Here is a 23,532-nt window from a genome sequence, read left to right as displayed (position 1 = left end):
CCGGGAGGAGGGCGGAGATCGCCGTGCCCGGCTCCTGCGGCCGGGACAGCCCCTGGCGCTGCGCTGGTAGGTGCGAACACAAGCAGAGCTTCAGGAGCCACACCTGTCTGTGTGCAGGACCAAAGCACGGACTGTGCCGTGGCCAAAGAACGAGACGGGAATAGGTGGTTCGGGTTTTTGCTCTGTTTGTGCGGAATAATGAGCAGCAGCCCGAGGAACTGCTCGGAACCGTGAGAGGGAAGTGATACTGTGTTTATTCACCATTGTTAGAGCGAGCTAGGAAATGGTTTGTTTTGAATTGTGCCTGTAAAGGCACAACAAGTCTGTGGTTCCTATGGTGTGCATCATACAGAGTCGTCTTTTTGAAGAGAGCAATATCAAATACAGTTTTGTTAAATCGGCCTTGGAATTATTTTAATTTCTGTAGTTGAAGAATCTGGTATATTGAATCTGGAACAGTCCAGATTGCCTTTAGAAGTGTTTAAAAACATTTCTAGGAATGCATTGAAGAAAAATATTTTCCTTTTACATTCCAGATCACAGAATTGCTAAGGTTAGAAAAGATCTCTAAGATCATTGAGTTCAACTATTAACCCAGGACTGCCAAGGGCACCCCTAAGCCACATCCCCAAATGCCACATTTACACCGACTGAACTTCTGCAGGGATTGAACTTGTGTTTCAATTACTGATGGAAAGGGTTTAATTTAAGCCAGAATCAAAACATCTTAGCATGTGGTACCTTGTATTCTGAAACCCTGTTTTGTTCTGGTTTTGTTTATTTCTGTTAACCTAAATAGGGTCTGGATCTAACATTGAGTTCAAACAGGGAATTTAACAGAAACCTCATGTTCATAGATCACTTTTCTTGTATAAATGTTTCATATGTAACTCTTCTACAAGAGTGAACTGTTTTCTGCAAATAATGTAGTTATTCTTCCCTGTGTAGTTGTAATAAGTTATCTTGGGGACACAAAGTATATAATATTTGTTTAAATTGCTATTAATATTTGAGTCCTGCTGTTCATGCCAAATGAGTTAATATTTCAAACATGTAAATGTATCCTTTCTCAGGTGTTTTCCCAATCATTCTCATGTGTAGATCCATGCTTTGGATGGGAGCTTGTTCCCAGTGCTGCTTTATTTTTTTGGATTGCCTGTGGTGTGTTACATGTTTTGTTTGTGGTTTATCTCTGCGTTTACAATTCTTTGTGTAAGAAATTTTTTTCTAGCAAGTCCTTCAGTAGTTTGAGTTTTCTCCTGCTTAGGATTAAAAAAAATTCTAAACTGAAACTCCTTTAAGTTTTGCTGTGGTTGTGTCATGTGCTAGGCCTGCTGTACAGATTATTTTCTCAAGGCTTCTTTTGAAGCAGTGACTGCTTCCTATAAACAGACTTTAATTTATGTGGCTTTCACTATCTGCTCTGGCTGTGTTACCAGTATCCTACTGCTAGAAGAGTGGTTAGTGCTGCCCTGCACACAGTTTACAACTGTGATAAGTCATTTGCGTGCTCTTAGCTGGATCAGCAGACTGTAAACTCTTTATATTGTCTCTCATTTCTGTTTGTGCTATTGACCTACTCAGGCAGTCACCTGACAGCTGATGACATAAGCTGCCTGTGCAGTGTTTTGGGCACTCATTAGTGTGGTGCATGCACAGCCCAGGAGCTGCTGGCCTCTGACAGACCAGGAGATGTTATCAGTGTTCAGCATCTGGTTCATTTTCAGGCAAACTACAAAGTTTGCTTTCCAGCACAGCGGAAGGCTCTGGCTTGCTCTGACATGTAATGTCTCTGAAATGCACTCTGAGGATGTTGGGTATTCTCTGTGCAGAATTTAGCTTCAGTATCAGATTGTGGGTTTGGTAGCTTCCATTAAGGCTATTCTGGTACAGTGAGGAAGTACCTAATTAGCTTTGATCAGGGCATCAGTCAAGAAGGTCTTTGCCTAAAGCCATAATTCTGCAGGGCTTGAAAGAGTGAACAGGGTGGCAGCACAGGGTGGTATTTGACTTAGAGCCAGATGTGATCCTGCAAGATTTTTGCTGAAAACCAAAGTGCAAATATATAAAATGTCTGACTGTTGGACAGAACAAATGTTTCTAAGATTGCTTTCCTTGTTGCTCGCTGTATTGGAACTGACCACTAGAACTTCAAAGACAATTAACTTCCTCTCATTCCCTACCCTTTTCGGTGTGAATTTCTGCATGGATGTCTAGAAGAGTACACCTGGTATAACGTAGAAAGTGCTTGTGATTAATGGAGACCTGTTTGAATCTCGTCCCTAATTAGAAGTGTGATGGAGTAGAAGCCATTAGTGGAACAGAACTGCTTTTTGCTGTGTTGAATGGAACTTGAACTGTGCAGTTCCTTAGAAAAAGGGGCCTGTAGTGCAGCCAGGCTCCAGTTATTTGCTCCAAATAATGCTTTGCTTTATGGCTGGACTTGTTGAATAACAAGTTAACTCTGGTCTTGTTGTAAGCTGCTAATTGTTCTGCTCTTTTCACCTACAGGTTGTGACTGTTTCTCTTCTGTCATTTGTGTGGAAAGTGCCACACACACTCCAGAACAACAACGGCTTTTGCTTGCATATTCCAGTGTTTCTTTTGTCAGCGAGTTCAGCAAAGTTGTAATTCTTCAAGTGCCAGCCCTGAGCTGAGTGAGGAGCCACCAGCAGAGATGGTAAAAATGACAAAATCAAAAACGTTCCAGGCTTACCTGCCAAACTGTCATCGAACCTACAGCTGCATCCACTGCAGAGCCCATCTCGCCAATCACGATGAATTGATCTCCAAGGCAAGTGGTTTCTTTAGAGACCTCATGAATTATTTCTTAACCAAAATGGTTGTCACTGTGACACCACTGCCAGTAGATAAGGGATGCAAATTGATGCATACTTCAGAGTATCTTCCCTGGGTTCACTCTTGGGTCATACATGTTGTGTGCTAAGAACTGGATATGTTCTGGAAACTTCTGAATGTGACATAAAGGTTGATCTGATACATTGCCCATGTTAACAACCTGTGTCTGCTGTCAGGTGGGTACTGTGTGTGAGCTGTTGTAGCTGAAAAGCCTGCTAAGGAAAACTATCACAAGAAAGCATGGATCTCTGGGTAGGGAAGTTATTCAGGTTATGGTTATTCCACATAGAGATTTCTTTTGACTCTGTTGGACTGAAGGTCACCAAACTGTCTGTTTCCAGGGTGTCCCATTTGTGTTATGGAATTCTTAAACACACTTTTGCTGTGTACCAGCTCCTAAGGAATATGATTAGCCAGAGATGTTCAAAGTAGTTGGACTGTCTGAGCTTAGAGAATAGGTGGAACCTTGAAACAGGCTAGGCCTGCCCTTCTTCCCTGTTGCTAGAAGAAACCAAGACTTGTAGTGTATGAAATATGTAGGAAAGCTTGAAGTTTGGGATAAATACTTGACAGACTGGTTTATTCTTTGCTTCAAACAAACTCCTGATTAAATTTCTCTTTATGCTGTCATGGAGAAAACACTTCAGTTGCTTTTCAAACTTTTTAATACAAAATGTTCTCTATATAACAGTTTTGTCAAATAAAGTTAGTTATAAAGGGTTTGACACTAAAAGTTCTCTGTTACTCCTGCCTGTTTGTGTTCAGCTGCACTCAGGTGATGCTGCTCTTCAGTGCTGAAGAGATGGTAGGGCTTGAAAATGCTGCTTCTTCTGAATTTAGGTTTTCTTTGGGTGAGGAGAAAGCATACCTGCTTGCTTATCCCAGGGCTGTCAGCAATAATGGGTTTTCCACATACAATTTTTTCCTTTTACTCGATTTTTTTTTTCCATGTTGATTTCAGAATTTGAGTATGAGGCCTTTTTGGCACCACTGGATTCTAAATTACAGGCACTCAGTGTTTCATTATTCACTTCATGTTCTGGGCCAAAAATACTGGGAGGGGTTAATCTTTCCTGAACTTCAAGTTGTGTAGATACTTACAAGAAGAAAGAAACTTTTTCTGCTGTGTCTTAGCATGTATTAATTCATTGAGAAAACGCAGTCCAAGCACATACTTAATAGGAAGCTCTTCTTTTTGTGGACTTAGATTTTTGCATGCCAGCTAAGCTGCCACTGTTGTTACATGAGCCAGTTTTCTCCAAGGGCTTGGGAATTTTGGTCAGCGGAATACTTCAAATATGTTAAGCAAATCATGTATTCATTTTACAGCTTCATAAATAATTTCAAGTGTTAAGAATTAAATTTTCAATTCAAAGAAAACAGAGGACTCTTAAAAGTAATTTTTTGTATTTACTGCAGATTTTTGAAGTTGTTTCTAATGGTGTTGGGAAGGGTGTTAGAGGTGGATTCTACTTGATTTCTGGCTTCCTTAATTTTTGATGAAGACACTTTACAAAAATATTTGTACCTGCAGGTTGACCATATGCTTATTTGACAGCTGATTCATATTTTGTCATTTAAGATTCCTTAACCATATTTTATTGTCTAAATCTGTATGGTAAAAGAGAAATGCATTTAAATGTGTGGTATATTTTTGTATGCTTTTAAAATAAAAAGAACATTTGTCATCTATTGTACTTGTATTTGGGACATAGCTTTGGAAAACTGATCTTCATTAGGCTGAAGCTTTACATAATCCAACATGGGAGGAGTTCTGATGGGAACAACTGCAAAGCAATAGTTAGACTTGGATCATTAAAAACAAGTACAGCTGGCCCTGGGGAGGGTGGGAAGTGCAAATAAAATTTGATTTTTTTTTTCTGAACTTCTCTTGAAGTGCCTTCATTAAGGCACATAACATGCAATGAACTTAGGTTATTGAGAGAGATGGTTTTTTTGACATATCTAGAATCCTAGTTACTTCAACTTTTCAGATTCAGGGAAAAATTCCCAAACAAACATAAACCAACCTGAAGTGTAGGAAGTTGATTCTGCACCATCTGAAGTTAACAAAGAACAGTGTGGTTCCTGGGCTGGTTTGGATTTATTGATGGAGTAGAGACAGACTGTTCAACCTGACTTCCCCCCACTGCCTTTCCTTGAAGGCCTAGTTCAAAGCCAAAGCTCTGTGTTACATCCTCTAAATACAATTTTTGGTTGTAGATTCTCACTTTATTCCAAATGCTTCCAGTACCATCTCGTGTCAGAACTCTCAGGTTTTGTAACATTATTTATTTAATGCCTGGCTGGAGCTGCTTCTCTGGGGGCTGTCCCTCACCCCATCTTTTCTGGGGACATGCTGGTTGTTTCTTCCTCATGTGTGGCCAGGGAAAATGAACCAAAATGTGTGGTGCACTTCTAATTTAAAGCAGCTCCAGCTGGCTTTCTAATGTGCTTTGAGGTGTAAGAATTTATTATACCTGACACTGTAGTGGTTTTTGACTTGAAGATGAAAAGATAAAGCTATGCTGTGAACTGAGTGGTGCTTCTCTTAAACGTTGGTCTGTCATGGAAAAGCAAAAAGTGCTGCATATTTCTGTCAATCATGCCTTTGATTCTGATCCTAAGAGTCCCTGACTTCAATACAGATTTGCAATTCTTCTGCTTTTGAGAACTGTTGATGCCAGTTGTCTGACAAGGATGGCAGCATACACGAATCACCTTTTCATTTTATTTCTGTTCTGTTTGAGCAGCAGGATCTCTTTCTTGCCCTGGAATGAATCACAAAGCTCTCTTTTTCTTGTGCCCTTGCTGGTGATAAAATGGCAACCAAGAGTCTTGGCAATGGCTTAGAAATAAGAACACAGATTAATGAGACAGGACAAAAATGTGTTACCTGCTCAGTGAATTCAGTTGTGGTTTTAGTTTTCTCTGCAGCTGTGAAAGGACTCTGTGTGTTGGCCAGTATTGAAATCAACATGATGTTAGTGGTTAGAACATACATTTCTAGAAGTTTTTAGTCTGTAATAACCTTGTTTGCTGTAGCTGGGGAGGAGCCTGGGGAAGGGGAAGGTGTGGGAAGAGGATTGGTTGAGATGAGGAGCTCCAAACTGGGAGGTCATTGGCAGTAGAGATAATGACAAACATTATTCTGTACAGCTGGACACATGCACACATGCATGAACAGTTACCATAACAATTTGTAACTCCCAGGTTATCTTGGGGTAGCCTTTGATTTGTAGGATACCCAGTAAGAGAACTGATAAACTGAAGGTGACTTTTAACTGAAATAAGTGTAAGTTTGAGGTGGTGTCAGGTGCACCTCAGAGGTGACTGATTTGTGTTGCTGACAGGTCTGTGAGTGCTGGATGTTCTTTGTGAAGACTTCAGAGTCTGTCAGGATGTTAAAGTATTTTTTGAAATGCTATGAGAAGGAATAAACCAATCAGCACTGCACTGGGGTATGTTCACAAGATGGGGAAGAACTTACGGCTTGTAAAAATTTCTTTAGAGACAAATATTTTTAGAATCATATCCTACCATGACTGTAGGCACAGAAGAGAAGTAAACTATGAGCAAATAACCACAGGTCTTAATGAAGAGTAAGGCAAGGAGCTGATGCCATAGGAAGCACTTAGTGGATTTAAAATTGATACTTCATGGATTTAAGATCTTCAAACAGCATGTAAAAAGTGACCAAACAATATATGTTAGAAATAATAATTTTTAAAATCCAAACATGATTTTGAGAGAACTTTTACAGGACTTCCTGAAGTCTCCCTACAGGGCCTAAATAAAATGTTATATATTTGCTTCTCTTGGAACAATTCTAGAATGAGTTTTGTGGAAGGCCTGACTGAAAGAGCTTTCTTTTGATTTGTTATGTAATAGTAGGAACTGTGCAGTGATTATTAAGAGTAGTTAATTTTACAGGAGACAAATTTTATTTGAAGAGCTTAAGTTCCAAAGCACTTGAGAGTGGCCTGTACCTCCTAAGTTCCAATAATTGTTTAGAAATTCAGGTATGATCCAACATATTACAAAAAAATACAAATAGCACCTTGGAATTTGTTGGATGTGCTGCAAAGGATAATGTTTTGTTACTCAAGGTTGACCTGCTTGAAAGACTGTTGAAGCATCTTACAGTGTGCCTGAATTCTGGGAATGGAGAGAATTTGGATTACTTTGTCTAGATACCTGTATAAATACTGTCACTTTCTTCTGTCTCATTCATTGCCAAGCATATCTGACCAGAGGGGAAAAAAGTCATGTGAAGTCACAGACAAGACTAGATGTGTCAATATTTTCAAGAATGAGTTCTGCATAAAGGTATATACATATATCTATATATGTAACTGTCACTGACTGCATTGGGAAATCCTTGCACCCTGTGAGTGAAAGAATGGTCTTGGTGGTTAAGTTTAGTTCTCCAAGGCATTCAGTATGAATGCTCTTCTATTATTGATGAGAAGGAAGAGTCTTAGGCTTAAATAGATACTAAAACATTTTTAGCTGTGTTTAGCAATCTGTGGTTTTGTCCTCCACTGTGTAACCAATGAGATCACGAGGAATTTTTTTAAAGGGTTTATTGTCTTTAAGTAAATATAGTGTGCTTAGCTTGGTTCAATTTGTAATCCTCCTTTGCTTATGATATAATGAGTATTTAGAAAGATATATGGGCCTGTTTTATGTATGTTTGAGGGCTGGTTTTGTTCCCTCACTAATTTCATAAATATTCTGGTGATAATTTTTTTCTCCATGAAGCTTTTAGTTTTCTGGGTTCATTTTTTTCTTCTGGGGGAAGAACCTAGTTTTGGAGAGAGAAGCAATCTTTGGAAAACATCCAAGAATAGATTTGAAGGCTTAAAGGAGTTGGAAAGTGCAAGGGAAGTGTTCTACTCTGTATATTTTGACATAATTATTTCTGAAATCCATTCAAGAAGCTGCATAGGTCAAGATAACTTGTCCTGCATGACAAAGTCTTCACTTTGGGGAAATATAATTTGCCAAGTTTGCAGGCATGCAGTTTTTTGGGTAGAATTTTTAAGGCTATTCTCTACATATTGAACTTTGTAACTTGCTTTATCAAATTCAGTAAATACTTGAATGGAAATGAACTTTAAAAAAAATAGTATTTATCATAGAGTCTTCTAGAAGTTGCCTAGGAAGCAGCTGGGCAGCAGCATCTCTGGTGGTCTGCATTATCAAGGAGTTGGATGTGAGGGAAACATCAACTGGAACAAACGTGGGGGTTTTCCCCTGATATCTTTTTTTTTGTCTGTACCTTACGTTGAATTCAGTTTTCTGAATTTATATTACAAGTCTTGGAGTGAGAGGATATCCTTACACTGTCTGATGCATCTTGCTGAGGAGATAATTTCACACATCAGAGCACTTGTGTTTCTGGTTTACTTTAAGAATGCTGCCCTTAACAAGTACAATTTTCTGTATTTCCCAAATTTGCTTATTTTGCCAGGGATCTGATTCAGTTTGATCTATCTTAGCTTGTAAAGGAACTCCAGCAAATGAAAGGAAATTAAACCAGATGAAAACCTATGGACTTCTTTCATTTTCTTTCTTTAATATTTGATTTCTGTGTTCGGAGTAGCTTGCAGACACTGGTGATGCCCCTGTGGAACAATGCCTGCCTTGGCCCCAGTCCGTGCTAAGATGGAAGTGTCCCTGGGTATTTGCTGTAGAGCATGAGCTCTAGCCATGCAATCTAATCCCATCTCTGGGGAATAATTGATGGCATAAGCTTTTCAGCAGCATCCCTTCCCCCACACATGCCTTCAGCTGTGCCTCAGGGCAGTAAATACATGTTCTGCTTGACTGATATTTCCTTTCCTCCTGGGCAAAACAGCTACTCCTGGTGTTAGAGGTGAGGGTGGGTTTAATTTACAAGCATAGATCATACCTAATTCTGCATGTGTGCCCAAGTGAAACATGTATAAGGCTTCTTTCCTACATCATGTATCAGTGACACAGGTCTGTCAGATGACTTGAAAAGATCCTAGTTCCAAACTGTTCTTGCAGGTGACTTCACTGTAGTTTGTAAGCACAGTTAGACATTATTGCTGATACTGTTAGATGTTCTGGATACTTTTAGCTGTGCTGAAACAAGAAAACATGATAGATCTTACACATCCTTCTGTATAAATGGGTAACTGGTCAAAGATATGGATTTTCTGAGGAATAATTTAACTCATAAATCAATACAGTATTATTAATTGAGGACCATGAAAAAGCAGCCTTATAGCAAGCTTAAAGTTCAACTGCAGTTATTAGTGGAACTGATAAATTGCCCAGCTTCTGAAAAGTGAAAATCCTGGTTGCTGTGAGTCATTATTGATGAGAGTTGGTCACACTTGCCACTCTCTTCTAATTTCTCTCTACTGGGTAGGACATATTTAGGACTCAGTTTGAATAGAATGTTCTGCCTTAGTTTTGATTCATGTACAGTGCTCGTGATCTTGGGAGTGCCGAACAAATGTTGCACAGTTAAAGTTTGTGTTTGCATAGGTGATGTTTATTCTATTGAAAAGTGGTTTGTCTGGAGACTGGTTTGAACAGTTGTGCCTGTTAGTCCTTGACACTGCCATTTGAAGTACTTTCTTTCATTTTCTTGGAGGAGTTGACACACAAGGTGTTCAACCTGTCAGTCCCTTAAAATTCATATCAATATAACTGAATCACACAGTGCAGAGTGTGAGAAACCTAGTGCTGGTAAAATAAAGTGTTCAGTATTAATTTTTTTCTGGTTATGCAAAATATTCTGTTTATAGCCAAGTTACAAGCTTAGCAAGCAGCTCAAGCACCAAACTGAGTTGTCCTCTTTTCATTTCTAGTAGTGGGATGCATCAGAAAGTAGAACTCTGATAATAAATCTTTCTTACACCATTAAGAGAATGCATCTGTGATAGATGTATATCTTTTTGTGGTGTTTGAATACAGTTTTAGGGAAAAACATCTCAGCTGTTCATGTAAATAAGAAACTGACTGCCAAGTGCTGACAAGAGATTGATAATAATAATAATAATTAAAGGCATAGGAATTTAAAGATGGATGTCCTTGCAGTGCTTTTTTTGCAGTCAGTGTATGGAAGTTCTACATGGCTGGACTGCACACCCTTCAGTGCTCAGTGAAACACAGATGATGTGGTTGGGCACTGGTTTTAAAGGGAAGTCTGAGTTGCCTGGACCCACGTTCTGTGCTCCAGAATGCAGTTACACAAGTTGCTGCAGGTTCCTGTCGAGTTACCTGAGTGATGTAAACATGGAGGAACTTGCTCTTTGCAGCTGGGCAAGGAAAGAAGTGTTCTGTGGCATGTAAATACAATCCTTAGCCTCTAAACACAAGTGGAGGTAAGAAAAGATGGAATCAAATGCGTCAGTCATACTCTGGGAACAGGAAGCAAGGCTGGAATGGAGGAGCTTTTCACAGTGAGATGTTTGTGAACACACTTTCTTTCTAAAATCACTGTCACAGGAAAAGATTCTGTGTTGCTTCTCCCTCCACTCTACCTTGATAATCCTAAAAATTAGAAGGTAATGACCATTTCTGAGGGAAAATAAGCCTAGGAGAGTACAGTATATCTAGGGCAACAAAGCAAGGAGTGCAAGAAAAGTCAAGTCATCTTTAAAAATATATTAGGAAAAGAAAAACAACTAAAGCAGTGCTTTCCATCCTGTGGTTTGTATTTCATTTGGCTTGAATTTTTTTTCAGCTTATGAAACAAGAGAGGGAAATAGCTGCTTTTTGTGCTATTCCTGGCATCCTGTTACTGCCCTCTGCTTAATTTTGAAAAATGCAGGGTCAAAGGAGAGCTTTTAGTAGGTGATACTAAGTCAAGACTAAACATAAACTTGGCAGAAATAATTGCGTAAGATTGTTCAGAAGATCTCCTGACTCTTGTTTTTTTCTGGAGTCTTTTTTTTTTCTTCCCCAGCCTGCTGGGGAACCTCAGGTATGGCATATAAGTAGTTTAAAAATTATTGTATAGGACCAAACAAAAAAAAACAAACCTACCACATAAATTTATAGGTGCTTGGTGTGTGTAATTGCATATAAATAGAGAGAAACTAGCACATGATAATAGACAGTATTTCTTGGTGCTGTTTGAAAAAGAATTTGTGAATTCTAATTTACAACATGGAATTTTTAAAGCAAGGGGAAATGCCTGCAACTTTTTTAATTTTAAGAATTTTTACAGTAGTTTAACCAAATACCATGGTGATCATGGCTTTGGAAGTTCTTTTTAATAATTTCAGTGTGAAACATGGAAGTTCTAGTATTATGTTTACTTTTTACTGAATAAGAGGATTTTGGAAGTGTTTCCTTTACCTTAAATTTTGCAGTTGCACATGTGTAGTTTTCTCTAAATGAATGTGTTGTTTACCCAGGCTAGTTACTCATTTGTTAATGGGCATTTTTTAAGAGTCTGTGTCTGAAGAGTTTTTGTTTTCACGTGCAGTAAGGATTCTCTGTTTGTTGCTGGCTGGAGTCTAGAGAGTCCTGGTTATTCTGTAGGAACTGCAGAGTGCAGGTCTGCACTGCTCTGCCAGCTCTGTGATGTGTGGTTAAGTTATCTCAGGAGAACTGAACTATTTGTGGGGTTTTTGTTTGTCTTAAAGGCAGCTGTAAGGATAAATTACTTTCTGACAGAACTGTTCAGACTCTGTTCTCAACTAAGTCTCCCGTTTTCAGGGTCAGTCCTGCCTGAAGTTTCAGCTTTCACTGTCCTGCACAGCCTATCTGGTTTTCCTTGCCTGGTGAAAAATAAGACTTGTAGTTCTGGCTGGTGGAGACAGTGCTTTTTCTTCTGTCTTTGCTAAAGGTGGAACCTCCTTAGGATCACTGAGGTTGGAAAAGACCTCTAAGGTCATCAAGTCCAACCACAAACCCAACAGTGACAAGTCTACCACTAAGCCATGTCCCCAAGTGCCACATCTGTGTCTATGGTGACTTCACCTCTGTCCTGGGGAGCCTTTTCCAATGCTTGCCAACCCTTCTGGTGAAGAAGTGTTTCCTGGTACCCAACCCAAACCTCCCCTGGTGTGACCTGAGGCCACTTCCTCTGGTCTTGTCACTTGTTAGATTGGAGAGGAGACTGACCCCACCTTGCTACAACCTCCCTTCAAGTATTTGTGGAGAACATTAATATGTTCTCTCAATGCTTCTTTTAAATGGTTGCTAAAATAATAAAATATTACTGCTATTAACTGTTAGGTAGAATTTTTCATGTTAAAAATTTTACTGGTATGTAAAGGCTGTATGTGACTACTCTACTATTGCTACCTGGAGTAGTCCAGAGTCAGGGATTTCTTTAAACATTCTTGATTGCAGTATATAATCTGGTTAGTGTTGATCAAAAAGGGTTAATTTATATGCATTTTCCTTTTACAAGGTGGAGGGATTTTTTTGCACACTATTCTGAGTAATTAAAAGACAGCAATTACTGCTGTTGTGTTGCTAGTTGGTAGAGTGGCAAAATACCTATTTTGGTGTTAAATGACTTGTAATGATGTAACTAAATACCTCTCAGGAGAAGAATCCATTGCAGAAAGGACCTTCTGCCTTTGGTTTCATGCTTGGCATTACTAAAACCATGCTAAAGTATTCAGGTTGAGATTTTCCTTCCAAAAACCTTCATGTTGATCCAATGCAGGCTTCTGAAAAGTTGGTCTGTGATGTTCAACTCTAGAACTACAGGGATTCTTAAAAACAATTGTACTTTCTCTGCATCATGGATAAAGTAGTTAATTTTCTTTGAAAGTAGGTTAGAGAATGGAAAGGCTCAAAGAAAAAAGAAATTAAGACAGTTTACAGATTTTTTTATAATGGAATTCAGTATGGAAGAGAGAAGAAAGGAAAACTCAGTTCCAGTGTGATCCTGTTGTTTGGATGGGAAAGAATGGCTGTGTCTAAATTACCAAGTAATTCAATGCAGAAGGAGTCAGATGAAAGCAGTGGTGTGTCTGACACAGCTTTGGAATGTTTTACCTGTGGCTGGCTCTGCCTGCTCACAAGTTCTCCCAGGATGTCTGCAGCTCACATCCTGAGTACAGGTTCAGGTCTGTGTCTGCATTTCCATTGCTGAGTGCATGAAGAACTGCTGGGTTGGTTGGTTCAGAAGGATCAAGGGTGCAGTTCCCAGGCACTGAAACTGCTTCACAAGCCAAACCAGCCCTCAGTGAGTGTGGCTGATTAGGGGTTCTAATTCAAAACTGCTACTGCTCTGAACTAAAACATTATTTAGATCCAGCCAAGAAAGCCCAGGTGCCATTGTTTGTCCATCCTTTATCAGGAATGGGAGAGATTGGAAAGCAAATGCCTGTGGTCAGGCTTTTGATGGTAACAGTTTTCTTACTAAAATGAAGCTGAGCTTATCTGTGAATTTTAAACTGATCAGATGCATTTCCTGAGTACAGTGTGCTGGTTTTGTGCTTGGTTCAGAATTTCACTGCTCTTATATCAAATGATGCAATGAAATTGAAATAAATAATCTTTTGGCTGCAGTGGGGGAAGACAGAGGAGATGGGAGTAATTCCCTTTGAGTTAAAAGCAGATTATTTCAATTAGCATGAAGGATGTCTAGGAAAATGAGAACTGATATCTTGCAGAGGGGTAGGAAAAAACTATGTTTTGCTTGCATTATGGATGTTGAATTTTTGAGCAGTAGCACTTGACAAAGTAAAATAAAATCATTATTAAAAATCTAATGTAGATGAAAACTTGTCTGACCAGACTTTCCTATAAAGAACTAGTATAAAGTGATTAATCTGAAATAGTTTATAGCTGTGTTATCATTATATGTTTACTTACATACCCTTCTGGAACTATTTTTTTGTTTGGTGGGGCTTGTGTTTTTTAACATGTGCAATTCTTTTTTTTTTTTTTAATGCAGTCCTTCCAGGGAAGCCAGGGACGAGCCTACCTCTTCAATTCTGTGTAAGTATGTGGTTATGGTTCTGCACACCCCCAGCAGAGTGTAACTCTGTGCTTCCCAAAGGGAAAACAGTAGGAATTAACATAGCTGTACTTTGCCCTGTTCTTTTTAATGCTGGCTTTACTCACCAGCAGTAGTTATTAAAGAGCTACTGGGCTGATTCTGAAGCATTCCTTTGCACATATACTAGTTTATCTTATATTTTAAGGAATTCTGCTAAGAGCTGAAAGATTAGGGGAGTGTGTTAATGTGAAATTCCTTTTGTCTATGTAACGGTAGCTGTCTCGAGAGGAGCTGCCATTCTGAGATACTCCAGAAGTCACAAGATATTAAGTGACTGTAAATTTTCTTTAGACAACTCTACTGTGGTCTAAAGAATTTCCCAGCCTGACAGTTGGATACATTTACAGGTTAATGTTTCAGTAAACTTGGTACATCTTTAATGACCTTGAATATTGCAAATGTGCTAGAGGCAAAAGGTCTCTGTGATCTTATCAAGCCTAATATTTGCAATCTTAGGCATGTCCTTCCCTTGATAGGAGGCTCTTTGCATTTGTTAATGGGTGTATTTTAATTTTTTACATGCAGGATTGCATTTTTGTCTTTATTTTTCAGCAGTTTTTTGTGTTGCAGCATTTTGAAGATACAGTTGAGTGTCCTGGTCTATTTTTGACCAGGATAATGGAACTGTAACTGCAAAGGATTTGATTGCAGATCCTTGAAATTCTTTTAATATGTAGTCCTTCAGTGGTGACTTAGGATTTCTGCTATAATTCTAATAGGAAGAATTTGGTACTACAGCAGCAAAAATGGCAAAATTTTGTTCATATTTAAAACTGTCTAAAAACTTGGTTAAGTCTTGCCTCATGTTTTCTGCATAGACTCATTTGTGGAAAAACTGGCTTGATGCAGTACTTCAAGGGATGTTTTGTTTTGAAATTGCTGTTTGTTCATCAGAGCTTAGTCTGCTGATCTGTAGCAAAGAAATATTTATGAGGCTTTTTTCTTGCTGCTATTTTGGAGCTGGTTCTAAATTCAGCTGTTGGTGCTGATTCACTGGTACAGACTTCCATTAGAGAGGTCTCAAACAGTTTTTGAAGTAAAGCCTGAAACTGTAGAAGTGTCCAGTTACTGTGTAGTGTTCTGTTCTCTGGAAGTTTAACTATTTAGCTTACCTTTGTTGCTGGCAGTAAGTGAGTATCACCAACAGTGACACCACAGCCACTTAAAAACAAAAAACAAACCCCTTTTTTCTTCCTGTCCTGCTCAGTGTAACAGAGGAAGTTACTTCTGCAGCATTGAATAACTTAGGCATTTTTTTAAACTACTTTTTGTCTGCAGGAGAAAAGCTGGGGAACAGTAAGAAAAGAAACACACTCATCTGTTAACATAATTTCTCCCTTTTTTTCAGGGTAAATGTGGGCTGTGGTCCAGCAGAGGAGAGAGTTCTTCTGACAGGTTTACATGCTGTAGCAGATATCTATTGTGAAAACTGTAAAACCACTCTTGGATGGAAATATGTAAGTAATATACTTAAATCCTCAATAAAGGTTTGCATGTTGAAGCACAGATGTTTGAGTAGCCACTGAGTAGCACCTTTGCTGATAGTTTATGTGAGTTAGCTCTGGTGCTTTTTTGTACATCAGGCTCTGTGTAGTCTTGCTTCCTTGCATCTGCAGAAATGTTGTAGCAGATAACAACTTCTTTCTGGACTGCAAATCAAGCATGAGCTATAGGTGCTATTACAGCTGTCTAATATTTCTGTATTTGACAATCTTTTTGCAAGACTCTCAAGCAAATATGCACTAAACCAGGTGGGAGAAATTGTGAAAGTGAGTCTGTAGTGCCATGGACTGCAAAAGTTGGTGATACAGCAAAAATATTAATTACAATAAACAGTACTGAGCATATTACTCTGTTTACAAATAATGTGAAACCGATTCTGTTTGAAAATTTACCTGTGCACTTGCAGCTGTGTTACAAGTCTGTGGTTTTCAAAATCTTAGATTCTGGGTAGGATTTTCACTGATTCAGTGTAGTTTCAGATCTTAGGAGTTTTCCTAATGCATTTCCTGTGATGATGAATATAAAGGAGAGCTTTTGAGGACGTTTGCATTCCCTATTTTCATTACTTCTGGAAATAAACAAATAACATGTATAACATGCCATTTCCTAACCTTCACTTTAAAAAGCATTAAAATTCCCTAAGCAGAGAGAGAACATGATCAGTTCTACAGCAAGATCTGTGCAGTAGATCTGCTGATTCCACTTAGGAGAAGTTTGCTTCTCTTTCCTTCTCAGTGTTTTTCAGCCTCTCTTTTTTCCCTCCCTCCCCTTACTCGGTATAACCAATATGGGTTGTTAACTGTAATGGCTCCTGGTTTGTATTTTTATTGTAAGTTTGATGTTTAAAACACTTAATTTCCTGAACTTAATTCAGTGTTTCTTGATTTTTTTATTTTTTTTTCCTTTCCAGGAACATGCTTTTGAGAGCAGTCAGAAGTACAAAGAAGGAAAATTTATCATTGAACTTGCCCACATGATAAAAGACAATGGTTGGGAGTGAACCACAACCTTTTTCCTTCTGTTTGGACTATATTCTGTGGAACAGGCTTTACAAAGACTAATGCAAAGTAAAGGAAGAGCTTGGCTAGAGTGGCCCTGAGAATATCACTGAACTCTGAAACCTCACAAATGAGTAGTGTAGTGTAAGTGGCTATTTCAGGCCATGTTTGCCTTTTCTCCTTGTGTAAGTTCCCTCTTTTTGTACGTGTATTATTGTGTGAACAGTTGTTTTGGAACATTTTGGATGACCTTTTTCTAAACTCTCTCAGACTAGAGAAACAGTTCACTAATTGAAAACAGATTTTACTGGTTAGCATCTCTCTCTGACCTATGCCTTTAATGCTACTTCTGCTGTGCATGCTTCTTGCCTAAACACCTACACTCCAGTCCTGTAGAAGTTCTGTCCCTGAGCAGTCTGAAAGAATGTATGGGATGGGGTGCTTTTTTATATGTAGCAATTTCTGATGTGTTTGGCAGTGAAGAGGATGCAGTATTGTAGTTATTAATTTCTTTTTTCAAATTGAGTGTACCACAACCTATGTACATCTTGTAGGTGAATTGGTTAAAGGTACAGTGCTCACTTCAAAAAAAGATTTCAATTGCACTGACTGAAGTTAGCAGGTCTCAAGTTGTTAGGAAAGCTTATGCCAGAGGCTTGGTATCTCAATGAAAAACATAGAAAGATTTTAAATCAATAATGCTATAGAATATGTTCCTTTAAGACCAACATATTCCATAAGGAGTTTGCTGGATAAAAAATTTATAAAACTATAGCTTGCAAGATTAGAAAGACAGAAAAATATATGCATCTTCTATTTTGAAAAAAAAATTAGTTGGTATATTAGGAAAAAACAAAGTTTTGGTACTGTACCTTTGCCAGTAACAGGGACTTGTGCATCAGTGAAGTTTTATGGCTGGTTCCATGTAACTGTATAGTCCTAATGCACTGGACAAAGAGGTTGATGTCAAGGAAACTTGTTGAAGTCTTCTGCTTCTGCTACATTTGAACAAAAATATTTATTTTTGTGAGAAATGGCCAGAGCCTATGACATGAAAATTAATATAGTACCCGTAGGAAGAGGAGTAATAAGAGGGAAGGGAAGTTTGACTTGTTTTTTCATAAAATAAAATAGTAAGATAGTTTTTAAAATTTGGGGGTGGGGAAAGGGTTTCCCGGTTTGCTGGCTAAATCATCCCCAAGTATCTTTTTATAATAAAAATTTATATGAAACTCACCTTCTCTTTTGTTCTCATGCTGCTTCTTTAATGGAATCAGTTAATGAGAGAAACTTCTGGAAAGTATATGCACAATATGAGCTGTTGGTATCTGTGTATGCAAACTGAGCAACTGTGAAAGAAACGCTCTACATAAATTTGCTAACTTAATTTTCAAATTAAACAGTCTCTACAGACTTTTTGTATGTTAATGCTTTTACTGCTTGAGGACAAACTGTTTGAAAAAAAACCCTTTAACACTACATAAGTCCTATAACTGAACAATACAGAAGCCTTGCAATATGAAATCCCTTTCTCTCAATAACAATTCTAATATGGCACCTGTGAAATTAATCACAGGGGCTGCTGCTGCTGTTCTGTTTTTGGGAATCTCTCATAGGCTTTCTGAACTCTGCTGCACTTTAGAAATTGTCAGACATGAAAAATTATGCCAATGGGTAGGGGCAATACAAATCTTTAAAACCAGCTTTCCAGTGTTTTTGTGGGGAGGAGTGAGAGGAGCATTCTCCCAGGTGTACACATTCTCTGTGATGCAGGCTGGCTAAACTGCTTGCCAGATGTTGTCATGATTGATACCCTGAATTAAAACTGTAAGAATTAGAGAAGTAGTTCGAGCTGTTGGGTTTCAGTCCAGAGGCCTGAGGTGGTACAGTTACATTCAACCTGGATTTTGTGGCTTACACATTGCTACTTCGTGTTCACATCAGGTCTCATTTTTAACAATGCCATTGATGCAAGATGGGCTTGGATGTTGCCTGTCTCGTGCTCTTTTTGACCTGGAATTCTTTGGGATTTTGTTTTCCACCTTGTTGCCAACAAGGAAGGCACTAAAACTTCTATCAGCAAAAAGTTTGTGTTAGCTTCTAAGTCCCGTTGCAATGTTGATACTCGTGAACAGCTTGTGTGAGGTTTGTGTATCTTTGGGCTTTTCTTATTTCCTGGCTGCAGACTTGCTGAACCAGCACACTGGACTGAAGGCAAAAGTAATGGCTGCTTTTCCAGAAATTACAGAAAATATGTAAAGTATTAAAGATTTTTCTCTCCAAATTTGGGGGTTTGGCTAGCTCTTGTTAGTAAGCTAATGCTGTCTCTAACACAGTCTTATTGTTAGAAATTCAACCTCTTTCTTCAGTGCATTATTTATATTTCGAACTGGACATTTTCACCAAAACCTTAATTAACTTTGATGCCAAAGGTTGGGACTTCAAGTGCTTAGCACATAGAGCTTCAGACTACTGGCATAAAGAGTTAATGACCTATATGTGGTGTTTATGGCTTTTAAGAGAACCAAACAAAGCAATATTCTTTTTGGTCTTTTATTAAGAGTGGATGCTTAGAAGGAATAAAGAGTAGAACTAGTACGGAATCACTATTTTATGCTGCCATATAACAATTCTTGAGGCTTGTTCTTTTGAGGGAATATGTGAATTTTCTTCCCATGTTGTTTGGCAGCATCAATGATTATTTTCTCCCCTCATAAAGATATAGAGAATTCTTGTTATTGGTTTTGGTGAAAGTTGAATCCAGATAGCAATGACTGCTGGCTGATGTGAAGAGGTCAGTCTGGTCACTGAACCCTCCAGCAGTCATTTGAAAGAAAAATAAACTTACTTGAAAAAAAATTTTACTAAAGCATTTTCCCTCTAACCAATTTTTGTAATATATTAAAGATTATATTTAAAGTTTGTATGTGTTTGCTCTGGGCAAGTTTACTTCCCCTCCAACTTGAGCACTTTTGTTACTTGTACTGGTTATTTTTGGTCTTAACATTTATTTTGTATTTTGTTTTTTATAAATTGTAACAAAAAGCTTTTGTGAACCTTTGTTTCTTGCTGGCTCTTTCTTGGACCAAATGAACTGACTATGAGCTGGCTTAGAAGAAATGTTCATTGGGATGCATAGGAGTTTGCTAGCAAAAATGTACATGTATTGAAAGTTTTTTCCACTGAACCTCTAAAGCGCCATGCCTGTCCTAAGGTAATTAATCATAATTTGGTGTGACTTTAGTAATCTGACCACACATTCTCTGTCTAGGTCCAAAATAATGGTTGTAACAATGGTTTTCCAAGACTGAGTCTGCCTCCAAACCCTAGAGTTTTTCTTTGGCTGGTTACTTTAAATACCTTTTTGATTACTAAAAGGCAATGCTGCCATGTATAAAAATCCTGTCATGTTGCAAACTTGCTGTGAAATCAGCTGCAGAATTTGGTGAGGGATGGCTCAGCCTAACTACTCCTGCTGTATGCTTTTAGCAGCCTGGTAATCTAAATTTTAACTGCCAGTGAAAAGGGCCAGGATCTGAATTTCCCTTGTTGGTTGTAAGCTGTACAATGGCAAACTGTGTGAAGGAAGATTGTTATGGCTCCATCTTAACATCTCAGTAGCAAGGCCCAGCAGAGTGACCAGTGTGGGTGGTGTGCCTTTTTGCTTGCAGTCCTTGGGAGAGGAGAGGAGAGACATTTCTTTGAGTTAAAAACTGGCCTCAGAGGTTCTGACCGGGTCCCCACTGCACCCATAACCAAAGGTCATCTGTATTTCCCACTGGTGGATCAGTGGAAGGGTTCCCCAGGCTGGGTGCCAGGGTGGTGGCCATGCACTTCCCTCCAAGGGCTCCTCCTGCCCGCTCATCTCAGCCGCCAGGTTGCAGCAGCAGTGACCTCCAGACTCACAGACCAAACTTCACTCATCTCCAGCCTTGGATATTGGCCATGAGAGGAAGAAGCTGTCAAATTATTGTTAAACTTCTTGGACACTTTATTGGACTTCACTGAGACTCATGTTAAGCCAACCAGCAGTATAAACACTTACTGGAAAAGGAACAGATGCTTCAGAGGTTTCTTTTAAAAGGACTGTTACAAGTGGTTTAAGGTCTAAAGCATGAGTCATAAATGGCAGTTGAGTTGTGCCTCATTGTTTCTTAAACTCTTTAAAATGCTTTCTTTTACAGGTGACATGGCTGTGTTGCTGTTTTGTCCTTGCAATACTGTACATCATTTGTTGTTTCACTATACTGTATCTATTCGAGGTATCACAATAAAAGCTTTCAATTGTTTTGTTGGGTTACATGTTGGTTTTGTGCTATCTTTTCTTGCTAATTGAGTTCTTGGGCTTTCTCCTCTGGTAGGGCCAGAGAGAGAAGACAGTGCTCTTAGTTGCTCTTAAAAACTCGTAAATGGTTGAATCTGATTTTTATGTGGTTTTAGGACTGCCACAAAACATTTGGCATTTTTCCTTTCAGCAGTCAATTTCCAAAATACAGAAATTTTGTGTTGCTACTCTTAGGGCTTTTGCCTATTTTGAGCCAATTGTGGAACCTCTGCATAATGAGAGTCAGACTGGACAACTCCCAGAATGAATCCCGAGAGGAACTGAAGTGTGGGTGTGCTTTTTGTTGTGTCAGCTCCATCAGCTGTAGACCTGAGGAGCACTCTGAGCACAGCACTCCCTCTGTTCGTTCTGCTTTGGCTGGGAGGAACTCCTGGAGCTTTTCTGATCAGATTATTGGTCTTGTCAGTGATATGATCCCTCTGGACTGCCTGAGGCTCAGAATGAAGTCATTCAATAATCCATCATTGCATCTCACAAAGAGGTAGGGATGCTCTTCATGCAAATCACACATAGTATTTCCATCTTGAGAAAATGGAAGATAGCCGGCTACGCTTTTTCTTATTCGAGTGCTGTCTTAGGGGCATGAAATAAGGATCTTTCCAGATCTGAAAAAACCCCAAACCCTAGGAATAAAATGGCATTTTATGTGAGATGTATGGTCTTCCTTGTACAAAAACCTGTGTTTTGACAGGATATAATTGTAGTAATAAAGATCCAAATAACAAGTATCTTTGGGATTTGAGATGTTTCTAGTAACATCCCATTATATTTTAGTGTATCAGAGGGACTACAAAAACACCAACTGTCAGCAGCTGGGTTACCAGAACGATTTTGGCAATGTGAACTCCAGTGTTTTGTCTTACCAGCTGGAAAACACCAGGAGATCTGACTTCCAGATAGACAAGGATGGGCAGATACCTCATCCAAAACTTGAGAACCTTCTATGAGATGTCTTTTTGTCTCTGTAAAATTTCAGTAACTGGGCAGTGGTGTAGTTTGGGGTTCTTCCCCCATGCCCCAAGTGCTGCAGCTATGCCTGGGGACAGCAGTAGGTCTACTGCCAGAGTCCAGGTAGCCTGAACTGGAAAACAGCCACAGCTAGAGCTGAGCTTATCCTCTGCACAGGACTCCAGTTGGGTCACTGCCCATGTGAGATTCTTTCCACTTTTGTCTCTTCCTCTGCTCCCTGCCCTTGGCTCTGCCCCAGATGGGTCCGAGCAGGGAGTGAGCACCTGTGCTGCTGCTGGCACTCACCTCCAGCAGGCACAGCAGCTGTGCATTAACTGAGGCTGGACAAAGTAGTTCCTGGCTGTGAAGCAGCTCTGCTGAGCCATGGCACTGATGAGCATTAACTGTTTCTCCTCTAGCAGAGGCTGAGCTGTTCTCAGGCTTTGGCTCATTCATTTCTATAGTATTGCTGAATAAGATTTGAGTTGAGGTGCTCTGTGATCCTGGTAGCAGTTTAATCTGTGCTAACCTGATTGCCTGAAGATTTTACTTAGTAAAGATCACTCTAGAAAGCAGACAATACAGGTTTTTCAGTGTTTAATGAATTAATGAGTAGATTTTTCATGGTCTGATTTCTGTATTTTAATAGTAAGCATAGCTTAACTTACTTTCTTGCCCAAATAGACTAGTGATTTCTAGTTTAAGCAAAAACAATGGCAGGGCCAAACTAGCCCTTTATTCAAAATGGAGTTTGCATTCTGACATTTAAACATGCACATGTATGCAAAGTCCATTCTGGCATGGAATATCATGGCTCGCCCTGTACCTGTAGGAAGGGTTGTGAATGTTATTTAATTTTCAGAACATCTTTTTGACATGATTAGCTATGATCATCTGCTTTCTTTTACACCTGACAGAAGTTAAATTAGTTTTACAACATGAGCAAAACCTTCCAGTTTGGGACCCAGAGCTGATGACAGAGCAGCAATGCTGTATTGGGTGTCTGAAATGTTTTTCTTACGTTTCAAATATTGTAGAGTTAAAACTCCAGTGGATTAAACTGCCTGATTAGGGTAAAGGTTTTGAGATTTTTTTAGCTGTTGGCTGAGTGGCACTAATAGCTGTGTTTGAATTGTGAGTTATTTGTCCATTTAAATGTGAAATTATAAGCTTTATTCTCCAGAAAAGATTATTCAAAATGTTTCAGTATGGGATAATATAAAATCACTCCCACAGAGGTGTAACACTAAAAGGAAAAAAAAATCAAACCCCAACTGCAGGAGCTCTGTGCAATGCCTGTACAAACAAACTTTTTTTCCAAAACTTTCTTTAAAAGCCCACTAGAAGTCCAAAATCTTGTGACAGGGAGCAGGGCTGCCAAGGGCCAGAGCAGCTTGTTTTGCAATTGGGCCCTGGGGAAATTGCTACATCTGGGGGCTGGGTTGGAGCTGTAAAGCACGTGCTTCTGAGGACTGGGGGGGCTTTCCTAAACAAACATATTTCCTAAACAAATATTAATAGATTCTCTGCCATGCACAGGGGAAACCTGCTGATGTTATCACAGTAAACCTTTATTCTATTAAACTGGAACTGCTGAACACTGCAACCACTTAGAGGGGCACGTGCTGAGTGCCATAAAGCCCTTGTGTGAAAGGTATGTGGGGCACTGGGACAGGAGGGTGAGGACCAACTGCTGAGTGCTGTGAGGGTGGCTCTGCCCAGGAAAGAGCTGGGTCAGTACAGCTCTGACAGCCTGCCCTGCAGAAGTGCAAAGTGCAAAGAAGCACAAGTGCAAAGCCATGGGAAAATGTGATATTTTGTGACACTTCAGGCCTCTCCCAAAACTATCCCTCTCCATGCCTTGTGTT

General features: G+C 39.2%; 1 protein-coding gene across 1 annotated transcript; it reads left to right on the top strand.

The window, feature by feature from the left end:
* Positions 1–27: 27 nt before the first annotated feature.
* On the top strand, positions 28–20,673 carry YPEL1 (yippee like 1). Its single transcript, XM_005421462.3, has 5 exons — positions 28–66; positions 2,512–2,794; positions 13,766–13,809; positions 15,219–15,327; positions 16,284–20,673. Exons 2-5 carry the CDS (start codon positions 2,678–2,680, stop codon positions 16,371–16,373), a joined length of 360 nt encoding a protein of 119 aa, XP_005421519.1. The 5' UTR covers positions 28–66; positions 2,512–2,677; the 3' UTR covers positions 16,374–20,673.
* The last annotated feature ends 2,859 nt before the right edge of the window (positions 20,674–23,532 follow it).

Source organism: Geospiza fortis, unplaced genomic scaffold (genome assembly GCF_000277835.1).
Source record: "Geospiza fortis unplaced genomic scaffold, GeoFor_1.0 scaffold408, whole genome shotgun sequence".
Taxonomy (NCBI): domain Eukaryota; kingdom Metazoa; phylum Chordata; class Aves; order Passeriformes; family Thraupidae; genus Geospiza; species Geospiza fortis.
The sequence above is the reverse complement of the archived record's forward strand: the minus strand, read 5'-3'. Positions and strand labels throughout refer to the sequence as shown.

Excerpts from the sequence above, each read along its gene's own strand:
- YPEL1 (XM_005421462.3), top strand. The coding sequence starts at position 2,678 with ATGGTAAAAATGACAAAATCAAAAACGTTCCAGGCTTACCTGCCAAAC. Across the intron at positions 13,810-15,218 it reads GCCTACCTCTTCAATTCTGT|GGTAAATGTGGGCTGTGGTC; the intron begins GTAAGTATGTGG and ends CCTTTTTTTCAG. Across the intron at positions 15,328-16,283 it reads CCACTCTTGGATGGAAATAT|GAACATGCTTTTGAGAGCAG; the intron begins GTAAGTAATATA and ends TTTCCTTTCCAG.